Source organism: Notothenia rossii (assembly GCF_949606895.1).
Source record: "Notothenia rossii genome assembly, chromosome: 6".
Taxonomy (NCBI): domain Eukaryota; kingdom Metazoa; phylum Chordata; class Actinopteri; order Perciformes; family Nototheniidae; genus Notothenia; species Notothenia rossii.
The window spans coordinates 11,813,406-11,829,584 of NC_136909.1; the positions used below are offsets into that span (position 1 = coordinate 11,813,406).

General features: G+C 43.6%; 1 protein-coding gene across 5 annotated transcripts in view; it reads right to left on the reverse strand.

Annotated features, from left to right (window-relative positions):
* Positions 1-299: 299 nt before the first annotated feature.
* The window catches only part of ap1b1 (adaptor related protein complex 1 subunit beta 1), a 33,322-nt gene continuing 17,442 nt past the window's right edge, over positions 300-16,179 (reverse strand). For all 5 annotated transcript variants that reach the window (XM_079690111.1, XM_079690112.1, XM_079690113.1 and 2 more), the window contains 4 exons: positions 12,641-12,725; positions 11,672-11,758; positions 11,017-11,171; positions 300-1,568 (listed from right to left, as the gene is read on the reverse strand). In XM_079690111.1, the coding sequence (XP_079546237.1) occupies positions 1,494-1,568; positions 11,017-11,171; positions 11,672-11,758; positions 12,641-12,725 (402 nt within the window). In that variant the 3' untranslated portion in view covers positions 300-1,493. The remainder of the gene's footprint in view (positions 1,569-11,016; positions 11,172-11,671; positions 11,759-12,640; positions 12,726-16,179) is intronic.

Sequence of the window (16,179 nt, forward strand, 5' to 3'; positions counted from 1 at the left end):
TTTGGCCTCATGTGACACTGGGAGTGGTGAGACACATTTATAATCCATCAGTGGTTATGTTCAAAACAATATCTTACATATACATACTGTTTTGTTCAACTTAATTATTGTGTGATTTTTTTCCTGACACCTATGGCACTATACGCACTGGTTCTGTTTCATCATCTTTGTGAATCGAGATGTTGTGTTCATAATGTAAGACACTGAACTCTTTAGTGAATTTATCAAGGCTTTTAATATTTCTTATGATGTACACACAATGAACAAAATCATTTCAATCAAAAACCTCTGATTATACATTTGATTTTTTTTCTTCTTTTTTTTTTTTTTTTTTACAGCATTTTATAGGAATCAGCCGCCACCACACACAGACACACACGTGGTGAGGCGTTAGCGTGGGAACATACATCGTGTAGAGTCGATAAAAAGGACCTGGATGTAATGACTCGGATAGAAGGGGGAACAATGAACCGGGTCGAGTCTGCAGGTAGAACAAGGGACGCTGGATGTACGCAGTGTGCTACCTACACTCACACTTATTACTCAAACCATGGCATCATACGCTTAGAGTTCTCTCACCTGAACCTTCATCTCAGGTGGCCAGAGTGCTGAGAGGCTGCGATGAGAGGGCTGAGAGAGCCAAGTGGCAGAGAGTGTTTGTCTTATGCATGGGGGGGGGGGGGGGGGGAGCAAATACAAACACCCTCTCCCAGTTTGCCACATGAACACTAACAAGACTACAAAACGCAAATCAAAGCATGGAATGACTAAGTGAGAGAGCAAACAATGGACGACGGCTGCCAGTCTATCAAACAGCGTTGCTCACATTCTGCTCTCAGACAGCAGAGGATCCGAACCCACTGCTAAACACTAAAGAAAACAGACAAAAGATTGACGAAGACAATAAAACTATAATGTAGTTTGGAAGCTTCTATGAGTCTCTTCTAAGGGCCAGACAGCCACTTCACGCAGAGCAGACGAGTTAAAGCCTTTTTACTGCGGCAATTTAAATCTTAAATAAATATGCCGACAGAGATATTTCAACGGGTGATCGCAGACGCTATAAATAGTCTCCAATTTGCAGAAAAGTGGGGCTAGATAATTATTTATGCAGAGAAAACTCTCACAGGACTGCAGCCCCAAAAGAAGACAGGTCATCGCTGAGTGCAGGACCAGCTCCAAGTGAAAGAAACTGTATCGTGAGGAAATGTCCTGAAACTATTTGATAGAAAACACACTCGAGAGAGAGAGAGAGAGAGAGAGAGCGAGAGAGAGAGAGAGAGAGAGAGGGACATGATGAGTCCAGGCAGACAGAGAAGAAGAGGGTTTTCTGCAGGCGGAGGAAAGAAAAACAAGCGGTGACGGGTGGGACCGGGACAAAGAAAAATGATTAACCAGAAGAATTTGCCAACACAGCAGGAAGTGGCTCCTGCACTGCGAGAGGTTGTAACATGGTCTGCGGGTCAGCTGTGTGGGGGTGGGGGGGCGGGGCTTCAGTTCTTCAACACTGTCTCGTAGTTCTGGAAAACACACTGAGAAACCTCCGGAGCTCTGCACTTCAGAGAGATCTGTGAAGAGAAGAGATCAGAATGAGTTTTCTGTTCCAAAACAAGGTTTCTAACGACGACACACAACAGATAACCGTTTCCTGTGAGAAATACAGTTCACAGTCACCATCAGCAACAAGTCACATGAGCCTTTAAGATAAGATTGATCAGAATTGGGGAAATGATCTCGCTACAGCAGCATGGTAAATCTGAAGATGAAATATGAAGGGACGAATTACAGCTAACAAACTACACCTAATAATAGACCCTCCAGAAAAACGCGATTCTGCGATCGCAGAGTTTACCGCATAATCAGCAAAATGGTGCAGATTCTTTAAAAGGCCGCATATTTATCAAAAGGCCGCATAATCCCCGCATTTTTCCACACAAAGTTGAGAAGAAGAAAAAGTGAACTCGTCTTGATGTGACGTCATCAGCTCTCGCATCACAGAATGTAAACAACACTGTATAGAGCTCATTTACCAACGAACATTTCTACTAAAGACCGGGCAAAAAGTGGGGGGAAACTATTCTGCACCCCGTGCAACTGTGTGTTGGAGCATAAGAGAAAATCGACGGTGGCGACCCACTTTGATTCATTCAAACATTTGAAAATGCTTTCTGCTGCTGCGGACAAGAAAGCCAAACAACTCACGTTCACCGAGGGATCAACCTCCAAAACCGTTTCGAGGGCTACAAGAAACGAAGTGAGTAGCCTACAAGATTGAAGCTGGTCAGATAACAAACGAGTACATGAAAACAGAATGAGGCGGAGAAGTGTGTGTGTGTGTGTGTGTGTGTGTGTGTGTGTGTGTGTGTGTGTGTGTGTGTGTGTGTGTGTGTGTGTGTGTGTGTGTGTGTGTGTGTGTGTGTGTGTGTGTGTGTGTGTGTGTGTGAGAGAGAGAGAGATTAAAATAGCCCAATTGCTTTTACAATAAATAAACATTGAATGTGTTTAATTGAATAGTAAAGGGGTTTAACGTTAGTGGCAGGTTGTGTGTGAGAGAGAATAAATAAGACAGCTCAATATTTTTTTTTTAATTCTTTTCCCCCGCATATTTAGCATATTTCGCAACTTTTCGTATATTTCGCAACTTCCCGCAATTTCACCGCATAAAATCACATAAAACCCCGCATGTTTAATCATAATCAAGGATTTTTGCCACGTTTTTCTGGAGGGTCTATAATAAGGTCATATATTGACATTTCTGATATATGTTGATGTGGAAACTTAGTAGTTGTTTTACTGACTGACGTATTAAAAAACTAGGAGACATATTAATCTAGTTAGTGTAAGCATGTAGTCATTTGATAGCCTGCTGAACTGTAACCCTTATTTGTGGTCTAAGTATTTAATCAAAATAGCCCAACTTACAAGAAAACTAAAAAAAGAAAAACGCCATGTTCTTTGGAGTTTCCTGAACTTTTAGGTGGAATAAAAAAATGAAGGCAATTCTGGCGCTTCCAGTCATAAGCATTGTTCATATTTATTCATAGGTATAAGAAAGGATAATAATCAGAAGTGTCCTTGTCATTTTCACAGGAGACACATTTCATTATATTTCAGAAGGGATTTTTTTGGATTGAAACTCTCATTAATTTGGTCTGGTCAGACAGAAATATAGAGCCATAGACACAGTGGGGGAAAAACTCTTTGATGTGAGTCTCAGCTGGGAGCAGGTTGAGGCTCACAGAGTGTTTCCCCATCAGCAGACACACTGCAGAGACAGGATTTACTCAGACCGAGGAACACCAGACAGCCGGAGCTTTGGAATAATAAAATGATCGATATTACATTCATTAATAAATACAAAGGAAAGTAGTTTGGAAGATTGCAAATTGCTTCACTAATGAATTGCTGCAGCTGTGCCTTCTGGTGTGAAGCCCTCAATAACCCACATGTCTGATGTGGGGAAGAGAGAACACACACACACACACACACACACACACACACACACACACACACACACACACACACACACACACACACACACACACACACACACACACACACACACACACACACACACACACACACACACACACACACACACACACACACACACACACACACACACACACACACACACACACACACACACACACACACACACACACACACACACACACACACACACACACACACACACACACACACACACACACACACTCTTCCTCAGTGCGTTTCTTTCAGCTTTGATCACTGTCATGTCAGAGAATCACATTTGTTCCAGTGGAAAATATTTGATGGATAGTACAGAACCTCGACAACTGGTTTTGAGTGACGACTACAAACATCGCAGACAGAGAAGAAGTCAATCCAAGGACTTTGCATTTCAGCTTGAGTGGTAAAACAGTGGTTTTAGGCGCTGAATGTCCTTCATAAAGACGGGACAGCTGACGGGGAGAGGGAGAGACGAGGAACAAAACACAACGAAAGGCTTCCAGCTGGACTCAAACTAGAGATGTTGATCAACACCAGGACGCCTCCTAATTCCAGTTCATTACATTATATAACATGCATGTCACTTTGGTGAAGCTCTTATCCAAAGAAACTTAGATACACTTCAAAACCGTAGACTTGCCTATAGGAGCGATATGTGTTTTGCAAAAGGGAAACTTTGACTGCAGAGTTTTTACCCCTAGTAATATAATCAGTAAACCTCCTCAGCACTACCTCATGACCACTCGAGCCATTACATTCTACTTGTTTCTTCCTGTTTTCTTATCAAATGGGATCTAATTGTTCAGTGTCTACAGTGACCAATTATTAACCAGACATTTGGTGATTAATCTCAACGGAAACAAATATCAAAACAAGGTGATACTGTGTGTTGTACCACAGAGCTGCAGAAATACTGCATGGCTCCTAAAGTGTTGCCTCTGCACACTCTGGGATCTTTAGGAATACATGCTGCTGCTGCTGGCAACGTTTAGGAGCCGCTCTCCTGTCAGCATGGGGTAAGATGTGAGGAAATGTGGAGGCTCTTCTGAGTAGAACCTGCTATTAAGAGAGCGAGAGACTGCGGCATTCTCCCGGCTTGCTGCTACAATATTATTGGTTTTCTATTAGAGGTATAGATGCAAGGTAAACAGACACAATGAGGAACACAGAGCCACAGTAATCATAAGGACATTAATGTATGGATTAAGATCTTCTTATAATCATGATCACAAAACAATGAACTCTTTGTATAAAAAGTCTTTGTTTCTAATACTTTCATACAAAAATGGCTGTATTCTTTCCACCCAAAAGTCTCCAGTGAGAGACGGAGACACGCTGATCATTTCAATGAACCTGAAAACACAGCAGAGGTCTTAAGGCCCGGACACACCAATCTGGCAACAAAGAACTGACACAGACGGACCCCGACTGTTGCGTCGCCTCGCGTCTCTGCCATGTGTCGCACTGGAACACACCGCAAAGACTTCAGCCGACGGCCAAGAAGCACGTACGAACTGCGCATGCGTGAGTGGCAATAACTCTCCTTACCAGCAGGCGGCGGTAGTGTGTATTAGTCATTCAAAAGAGGCAACAACCGGAAGACAGACTGTGTGACATAAACAAACAACAAACAGCGTGTGCGTTCCATTTTCCCTCTACAGCGAGAAGCTCACGGGGCTTTCCAGAGCCTGTGTCGAGACCTGGAGTTAAATGAAATCTTAATAGTTTGTTTGGGTCCCTCACTTCCGTTTCACTTCTCATGCAGTGATTCGCTAGCTGAACAGCCAATCAGAGTGCTTTATTTTGCCGACTGCCCGTCGATTCAACATGCAAGCAAACATGTTGCATCGGCTGGTTTTTGGCCGAAAAGGCGCCGGCACGGCTGAAAAGACCCCACTGTGTGGAACACACCAATCTGAGTAGGGCGTGTCGACGCTCATCGTCGGCCTGACGCCCACCGACGCCGATAATGGGCCCGGTGTGTCCGTGCCTTTAGTAAAACCGTCATAAAGAGGAGCAGAGCGGCATGATGCAGCTGTGTAGCGCTGAGAAGGGGCAAAGATACGTCTTCTTACATTTCTTGAACACAACCCTGATAACTCAGAGGCTGTGTGCTCCTCCGTGGCGATGACTGCTTGCGTTAAAAAATAATAATAAACATAGGCCTATTTGTTAAGTGGGGGGACACAAACAGGATTTCGAGTGTCACTGTTAAACTCCTTACGAAGTGGTGAGGGGCCGCTCCACATTGCTTTTCTTCCCGACTGCAACGCTGTTGTGTGTGTGAGAGCGTTTCACATGGGTGTATGAGAGATTTTTACATATGTCTGTAAATTATTTTGGTTTCAGTTGTGTGTGTGTGTGCGAGCAGGCTCAGATTGGCCATCGGGAGATTTGGGACTAATCCCGGTGGGCCGCTGCTGTCGGTGGGACGTGGACTTTCAAAGCACCGCTGTGCCGGTACCGCATCCGCCGCCGCAAACACCCCGTGGCTCCGGCGGGTCCGGCGCAGTGGCGCTGTGAAAGTCCACCGCTGTTAGAGAGTCTCCGGCTGTAACAGTCCACTACCGCCCGCGAGGACCCAGGTTCGTTTCTGGCCTGAGGTCCAAAAAATGTATTTAAATTTAAAAATAAATAAATAAATAAATCTCCCGTTCATCGTCGTCCGTTTGCGACCCACCTATCACATCCCTGCGCCCCACCAGTGGGGCACGCCCCACACTTTGAAAAACGCTGGGTTTTAGTGTCAATTAACACGGCTGTTGATGCATGTAATAAAATCCAGCCAGAATCAATATGAAGTTATACTACTGACTGTATAGCTAAAGCCAATCATGCTTTGAGATATTGGAACATTACGGGTAAACAGCAAAATAAAACGTGACCTCTTTTGAATGAATTATACTTGTTTTGATGTCTTGTCTTGAGAAGCCCAATAAAAGCCAGAATAAAAAACGCAGAGGCAGAGCTTTACTTCTTCAGGTCTAAAAATAGCTGCAGACGAAAGGCTTTTGCAGCTTGGCTTTAATGTGCCGTGCCAACAGAGAGGCAGCAGCGAACACACACTGTGTACATGCATCTCCATTTACATAAACTATTTATGATCCACCTACAAAAAGTAGAGGAGCATTACCAGCCCAGAGTATAAACTATTTTAATAAAAAAAATGACCAAGAAGTGAAAAAGACAAAAGGAGTACAGGACAGGAACAGTAGCAGATGAAAACAGACACAGGGGAAATAAAAAGCAACAAATCATCAAAATGAAAAAGGCACACTGCCTCTAGCTGAAAGATTTTTCAACAAATAATCATTAAAAAAAGGAAAATCTTACACTTAAAAAGGTCCCCTATTATACTGGTTTTCATCAATATATTATAGGTCTCAGATATATACAAAACATGTCGCTGAATCAGCGTTTCCGCCAGGGGGGCGTCTTGCCGTCATTTGACGCCCTTATTCAGCTCGGGACGCCCTGTACGCGAGCCGAGGGCGTCCAAAAATATTAATAATTCGAGAGAAGATCGAGAGTTTTTATCGCTTGAAATTACGAAAAGGAAAAAGGACAAGGACATCCCTCTGTTGGAGGGGCAAAGGAGTCTGTTGGGATTATTTTCGGAGTAGGTATTGAAGATCGTTTCTCCGACATCGAAGGTGCCTGCTCAAGGACAACAGGGAACGTGCGCGATTTGGAGGGGGGGGGGGGGCGTTTGGGAGCCGAAACAGCCAGCGCTTTAAGAGAGCTGAGCCAAATGATCCGGCTCACTAACGTAAAAAGACAGTATCTATAAGGGACGGCTCAATTAAATTCAAAACAAATCTTAACCATGAATATTACAAACAGGAATGGTGACAAAGCCCAGCCCTGGCGGAGGCCAACCCTCACCGGAAATGGGTCCGACTTACTGCCGAAGACCCGGACACAGCTCTCGCTTTGGGAGTAGAGATTGGATGGCCCTGAGCAGAAACCCCCTCACCCCGTACTCCTGCAGCACCTCCCACAGTGAGTCCCAGGGAACGCGGTCCTACGCCTTCTCCAAATCTACAAACCGCCAGAGGTGTGAGTTGAAGGCCTCCTGAACTTGGGCCTCCTCCAGACGTTCCCAGTTTACCCGCACTACACATTTGGGCTTACCAGGTCTGTCCAGAGGCTTCCCCCGCCACTCGACCCAACTCACCAGCAGATGGTGGTCAGTTGACAACTCCGCCCCTCTCTTTACCCGAGTGTCCAAAACATACGGCCTTAGGTCCGATGATACGATAATGAAATTGATCATGGACCTTCTGCCTAGGGTGCTCTGGTATCATGTAGACTTATGAGCATCCTTATGTTCGAACATGGTGTTTGTTATGGCCAATCCATGACTAGCACAGAAGTCCAGTAACAAACCACCACTCCGGTTCAGATCAGGGGGGCCGTTCCTCACAATCACGCCCCTCCAAGTGTCTCCATCATTGCCCACATGGTCGTTGAAGTCTCCCAGCAAGATTAAAGAGTTTGGTGCATAAGCACAAACAACAGTCAGAGTTTTTCCCCCCATAACCCGCAGGCCTAGGGAGGCGACCCTCTCGTCCACTGGGGTAAACTCCAACAAAGAAGCACCCAACCGGGGGCTTGTGAGTATCCCCACACCCCCCCGGCGCCTCACACCTTGGGCAACTCCGGAGAAGAATAGAGTCCAACCGCTATCCAGAAGTAAGGTTCCAGAGCCGACGCTGTGCGTAGAGGTGAGCACAACCAGATCCAACTGGTAACTCTCCACCTCCCGCACAAGCTCCGGCTCCTTCCCCCCAGAGAGGTGACGTTCCACGTCCCCAGAGCCAGCTTCTGTCGCCCGGGTCTGGTCCGTTGAGACCCTCTGCTTTCACTGCCACCCTTCTGGCAGCGCACCCGACCCCATCGCTGTTTCCCGTAGGTGGTGGGCCCGCGGGACGGAGAAGCGGAGGTGTTGCCCACGTTGCCTTTTTTCGGGCTGTGCCCGGCCGGGCTACGTGGCATGTCCGGCCAACAGACGACGAGTCCTCCTTCTGGGCCTGGCTCCAGAAGGGGACCCCGGGCTTCCTCCGGGCCAGGTATCCTCACTTCCTGTGTCTTCTTTCATGAGGTATTTGAACCAATCTTAGTCTGGCCCCTTGCCTGAGGCCAATTTGCCATGGGAGACCCTACCAGGAACACAAGGCTCCAGACAACACAGCCCCCAGGTTCATCAGGGCACACAAACCTCTCCACCACAGTAAGGTGCTGGTTCTTCAGAGAGATGTTTATGTATAAAAGACATGAAAAAGTGGATTTTGCACAATAGGTGACCTTTAAGTAAATGTATATTATTCTTTATAACTAGTTAATACTCCTCAAGTCGTATATTTCAAAGGCTCTTTTGTTAGGCGAAACGATGGCGATGAATCCTGAAGATTTAATGAGCGGGAACAGAGTGACTTACAGATTGACTGGTCTAGACCGGTCAGAACAAAAAGACAGTTAATGCCACCTTATGAATAAAAACATGAAGTGGGAGCAGACTGAGTGATGGGCTGGGAGGGGGGGCGGTCACCCAATGTCATCCTTCTGGACCAGTGGTGCACAATTTCAAAGGCAAACACAATCCATCAAGAGTGGAGAGTGTGGCACGCTGACAAAGCAACACAATGGAGAACACACACACACACACACACACACACACACACATACATACACACTACTGCATTCATTACTGCACATCAATCCCCGTCACGTCTCTGCTGTGTCATTTTCTCTCTGACCTGACGTGCAGTGATGACAGTATTTTTTGAACTCCATCATAATGACATAATTCAACACGTCGGACTGAAGTTCTGTGCAGAAGTTCACAATAGAAGCGGGAACTTTCCGACACTGTATGTATGACCTGGTTCTGTTCAGCAACTCCTTTGATTTATTACGGGACAGATCTCTGTTGTTTTCAGTTGTTATGGTTGTTGTGACTCCAGAAGTAGCTAAGGCTCCAGATATCAAAGTTTGGGTAAGTGCTATGTTAGAGATAGCATCAGTCTGTGCACACAGCACAGTGGATTAAAAAAGGTACTGCCTGAATAGATTTCAAGCATAGATAAGAACCTCTTTTGAATAAAACGTATTTCAATTTAATTTAACTATTTTTTGTATTATAATTGTGTCTCCTGTAACACTGAAATTATATAAAATGATGGTAGAGATTTAGTTGATGCTGTGTTAAAATCAACAAGTTACAAAACTTATTTCAAAACAAGACGATAACAAATAAAAGTATGGTTTGTAGAGTGCATAAAAGAAAAACATATTTATAAAGTAGTAAAAAAAAAAGTAAAACACAATTTTAACTGCAAACAGAGTCACAGTGGTACTTATCAACAAATGAACTTCACTTGTCGTCATGGTTGCTTCTACTCTTTCTAATCTCCCTAGTTCCAGTCAGCTTTTAGGACTTTCTATGATGATAAATGTACAATCAAATGTAACTTATATACAGGGTTGTGAACCGAAACTCGGTTCAGATGAGAACCGATAAGAAAATGCCGGGTACCGGGTACCCATACAAAATACACAATTTTGGTTCTGCTTAACGGTTCCTTAACGCGGTAGACCCTGTATTCCACGGGTCGCCGCGGCCGTGGAATACAGGGTAAGGGCGGATTGGCCATCTGTGTGTTCTGGAGAATCACAGAACGGCCAGTCGTCAGCAGGCCGTTGACGCTGACGTCCGGCACCGCCCTTATTTTTTTTAAACGGCATCATGTAAGTTGCGTTGACAGGCGACAGAGGTCCACAGTTGCCCGGCAGCGAGGCTCCCCCCGCCCTCCCGTAGACAGTTCACGAACTGTCACTTCATAACACCAAAGATGGATCGCGGTAAACGCTCTAAAGTGAGACTCCACTACACTAACAAAGAAAAAGACAAGGCACAGTGCAATGCAATGCCTGTTAATAGCTTTCCACAGGCATAGCTCAGTTAAAATAAAACACAGCTATTGTGCAGTACATTTGTATTGCATGAATATTTTTTATTTGTAAAAATGTCAGTTAAAGCTTAAAAGAATAAAGATATTTTTGTCATCTGAACGTTTGACCTCTTGCTTTTACAATTTTGGAATCGAAACGGGGAATCGATAAGAACCGGAATCGATAAGCAGAACCGGAATCGATACATGTCACACGATACCCATCCCTACTTATATAGCCCAGCATCATGAATTAAAAATATGTCTTTACAATCTGTTATGCAAACAACATTTTCTGGCATTTAACGGGAAAAAACTAAAGAATGCCAACAGAGAGAAACATATCAGTCCTGAGCAATGTGGGCATTTTACACCGAGACAGGTGAAAACAGAGTTGTAGTTGAACAAATTCAACTCCCCTTAATATTGAAATGTATGACAGTATGAGGGTAAAACCAACCCTTAATCAAACCCTTATTTCTCTCACCAGCTACCTCTGTTGGTCATAAACCCAACAGCACAGCAGTGATTGACTGGAACTCATGCATTCAGCTAACACTGGAGTACTCACTGTGTAGTTTGGGTTTCCAGCCTGCACCCTCAGCTCAGCCAGCACCCAGATGCCGTTGGTGAGCTTCATCGACTGATACAGCATGTCCTGCCCCTCCACGGTACGCTTAGCTATGGTGAAGATGTTGCTACCTTGCAGTTTGTTGGAGGCTGCATCTGTTGTAGGAACATAATCATCAAACATTAAGAAAAGTCTAATTGTTAAATGTCTCCCTGCAGTTACACTTTCCATTTTTAGTGTTAGATCATTAAATGTTCAAGAGAATGAAGGATTTATTTGTCATCCATTGAAACATCACTCCAGACAAAGACTTAGTCTAAGAAAGTCATTCAGAACTAAGTTTCCTCCTCAGCCTCCGTCTTGCCGCTGCTTCCCAGAAGGATGTTAAAGTCTCTCTCTTTGTTCATGACAAATGTAATCTGTGAGGGGAAATCTCCATTAAGCTGTCATTAGGAATTCTCCTCCAGTCCAGCTGTTCTCACGCTTTTCTAAAACTGAACTATAGGGGACTGCAGCTGATGAGTTCTCATTAAATGTGTTTTGCTTCATTAGCGTGTATCTGAATTTGCCCCTGCTCCTCACATTCAGCAGCAGGATATGGCTGCACCGTGTAGTGAATTCAGGCGTAACTCTGTTCCCTTTCCTCCCGTCTCACCTGAGTTGAGATGGCAGTCTTTGATCTGAAACTGGGACTCGTTCTCATTAGGAATGTCTTTCCATGTGGCGAGGAACACCTGGCGCTCTGCGGACAAGAGACACAATCACTGTAAGACAGACTGAAGCGCACACAGTATCAACATTTAAAAAACAGTTTGATGCTCTGTATTGTATCGCTGTCTACTTATACTGTTTAAACCAGATATTTATGCACAGATGCAGATAAAGATTAGGATACACTTATACTATCGTTTCATTTGTAGGATTAGTTTCCAGTGGTGGTGCACAGGATTGTTTCTGAGTTGTGTAATACAAACATTTCCACAAAGTCAAGAAGGTTGTTAAGTCCAAAAGTCAAAATGTATTGAATAACGACAGATGTTATCATTTCCATCATTCATAGCATGATTTTATCAAACTCAGTATTCCACTTCAATGCATATTGGTTGGCCTTAATCTTTCCAAAGCAACATGCTTACTCCTGTAATAATGCTGAATTCAAGCAGAAATCGAAATTACATTTATGTAACTACACTAATCCGATGAATCTCTTCATCCAAATAGACGATTGTTTTTAAAGGTGAAGAAGCTTCTAACGTAAATTTGTCAAAGCCCTACAAAATTGTTTGATTCTACATTAAACAAAAGGGTTTCCAGCTGCGCTTTTGAGGCTCCACCGGGAGAAAGGGCCTCGTGTTTCAACAGATTCAATCAAAAAAACATCAAAAAGGAAATGTTGGCACGGGTGAACAGTGTAGGAGCGACGGTGCAGCATACAAGGTGAACGAGTGCAGGCACACACACACGCACCTACGTCACACACACACGCACCTACGTCACACACACGCACCTACTGTACGTCACACACTGCTACACATAGTCAGCACAGCCTCAACAATGGCTGATGATGTGTGTGTTGGTGACGTCAGCTGGTTTGAGTGAAGAGGTTTATCAGGGACACACTCACCCATCTTCCCGTCCTCCAGGAACAGCATGCTGATGGGGTACTGGCAGCTGAAGTAGAATACGTCAATGTTGTTCTTCACAGCCACCTGCGAGAGTGATTACATCCGGGGGGGGGGGGGGGGGGGGGGGAGGACAGGAGGAGAAACAAGAAGCAGAACACAGGTAATTACTTTACAAGTGCCCTTCAAGGATTGGCATTGCTGGGGTCTGCGTGCTGTTTACTGAACAAGAGGGCAACCATCCTCTGGGTGTAACGGCCCGTCCACACACAGGCATGAAATGAATCTTGATGCTGGGCGTGTCTGAAGCTTGGCGATTTTTTGCGAGCAACGCGACCAACAACCAATCAAATGAATCTCCCGCCCCCGACGTACAAAGCAATAGCAATGTTAAAACGAAGTAAACTGGATATAAAATCCCCAAACAAGCGAAAACCTACCAGTTTCACCCTCTGTCTCTGCCACCTCCCTCCATGCCTGGTTCCTCCGGTTTGTATCCCGGTAAATAGTTCTGGTCGTAAAGAACCGGGTGATTTGCTACCGTAATATCTCGTTTGGAATATGAGGAAATGAACTGCGGTCTGGCTCTCCCAGCTTGCACGCGATTTGATTGGCTAGCGCTTGCACTGGCGGGATTTGCATAAACGGGATTTGATTGTCTCATGCCAGCTTCGAAAGCATCGGGACGGAGCATCAAAAGTTGAACATTGCTCAACTTTTGATGCTCACGATGCTTGCAAAGCCATGCTCCCCACAATGCAGTTCGGCGAAGATTACAAATCTTCTACGTCACCCCATTCAAGTGAATGGGCGAAGCTTTGAAAGATTTTTTTCATGCCTGTGTGTGGACGGGACTTAACTCTCTCTCTCTCACAGAGAGGCAATCCTGTATCCTCAATGTTCATAACCTCCCTCCTGTCATATTGTGTCTCAGTCTTTATATGCCATTAATATGAACTTAACTTACAAGCTAGATATGTAAAGATAACAGTTTCCACAAAAAGCCTTTAGGATACGGTTATTTTTATCGGCTGTGAATAAAAATAGACGAGATAAGAATAGCAGACAGTGATTAAAAATAAAATAAAAAAAATAAAAAAAGACATAACAACTGATAAGATGGCACATAACAGAAGTCTATATCTAAAAAAAGAAAGCAAGTCATCAGCTCCTCAGAGAGGAACCGTAACAGTCTGTGGGCTCTGGTGGCAGAAGAACAAGACACTGAAACACGAGAACAACTGGGGTTTGGTGTGATATCGATCGGCTGCTCAACGGACAAGTGCTGACAGAAGGACAGAGAGTTCAGCCAGAGGAGAGCGAAATAATGACTTTTGATGAATCATTTATTAGAGAGTCTTGTTCCTGGGTGCAATGAAGGACTGCCAGTAAACGACAAATGATACCAAAGCTTCTCTGTGTGTTTGTAAACAAGAGCTCTGCTATAAAGTATAATTATGAGGAGGTTAGCTGACATTAGGGCTGCTCAATTAATCGTATTTTAAATCGCAATTACGATTATGGCTTGCAACGATTACGAAAACAACGTAATCGAAATATAACGATTATTTTTTTTATTATTATTATTATTTTTATTTTTTTAGGGTAATCAACTGTTCAAAACATACTGTTCAAAAAATATTTCTCCAATAAATTGATGTTTTCAAAGTAAATGGATAATTGTTTTTAATCATCGTGATATCAATTATTGACCCAAATAATCGAGATTATGATTTTTGACATAATCGAGCAGCCCTAGCTGACATACTTTATAAGATCAATTAATTTAGTGTGGTACCTAACGCAGGAAAAAGTCATACATTATAAAGAGACAGCTGTAACAATGTCTTCTAGTTTCTACTGCAAGAGGTGATCTGTCTGATTTAGCCCCTCAAGTGACAGTGGTGGATTTATTGATCAATTACATAGTACGTTTTACTAACACACCTCAGCAGGCCAACACAAGCTAGGGATGTTGTGAGACTAATCCTTCCGTACCAATAACATGTCAAAATTCAGAAAATGTGACAGCACGTGTTTTTCTACAGTAGCTGCAAAATCACAGATAAATCTTTTTAGCAAGTGTCCTTTAAGAAAACATTATGGGAGCAAAAAAACTGGGAACTTATTATCAATTCATCCTATGCGACCATTTCTTCCCCTGTTACAATATAAACAACCAAGATTGTTGACATTAGCAGGAGTAAAGCTAGTTAGCATTAGCCGAGAGCAGCAGCTAACAGAGGTGCTATTGACTTTGTTGGTTTATTGACCTTTGTGGTGCGATCAACACTTTCAGAAAACAAATGTTATAATGGCATTAGGCGAAGGCAAATTATTATGTTATCATGACGTGTTCAAATGACATTTTATAAAATGTGGTTTTTGAGAGAAACTTGAATAAATAAAGTGGTTTGATGCAAATAGATATTGATATTTAAAAAACGGGAATTGTGCGCGGTTTCACTTCCTTAAAGAAAGCAGTAAGCAAACGGGAAAAAGGAGTCCATGTTGAATCAATATTTTATTTTGAATAGAGGATCGTGGAATTTCACTGGTATTGGTGTAGAAAAACAACCTTTCTGGTATTGTGACATTCCTAGTAAACAACAGACCCTCAAAATAATATTCTGTGACATTAATATCTTTCATCAACACAATAAAAAGTCTGAGAATGAAAGGTCTGTTGGAGCAGCCGATAGAAACATCAAAGCCGCTCTGGAGGCAGCAGAAAGGTTAGCAGGGCTCCTGAGGCCGAAGGAAACAAAGGGGCCGTGTGCACTAATGACTGCCCCGCCCCCTCTATCAGCTGCCTCAACACTCTTATCTTCTCTTTCCAGCTGCACACCCCCCCCCCCTCCCCCTCCTCCTCAGCTGTACCCAATTAAAAGAAACACCCTGATCAAAAACAAGCCATCCTCTGCTGCTGCTCTTTATTTAAAAGTTATCATAACCGCTCCCGAGGTTGTTTCACGTTTTAATTCTGTTTTATTCTCAACAGGGGGATTCCACAGTAAAGCTGAAACACAGCTACATACATGACTTATCTCTTCAGACACATGGTCGTATCGTCCAGGAAACACCTTCATGTCCCAAAGAGGAACAGCCAGGGCCGTGAATATTCCAGCCATGAAGCATTTTGATGTTTTAATTCTGTACTCAGCATAATTAAAAAAAGCCAAATGTCTAAGAAGTTGAATTTTGCCTATTTTAAGGTATTCTGGTTATTTTGGAATTTTACTTTATTCTTTTTTTATTAACTTAAAAAACTCTCAACTACGAATTGTGGGCCGCTATATAAGCATTTTATATTATAGTAAGTATTGTTGCGTTTTATATGCAATAAAGTAAATTAATTGAACATGTGCTCCTCTGACCTCTAGCCCACAGCACACATGCTTGAATGCATTTATGTTTGACGATGTGTTATTCCACATTTCCACCGTAAGATTGAAATGCTTTACTGCAAAACTCAACCCTGAAAACAGCTAATCGTTGGCAGTTTATCACCAACTGCTTTGGCTGCTTACCCAGTCTTCAT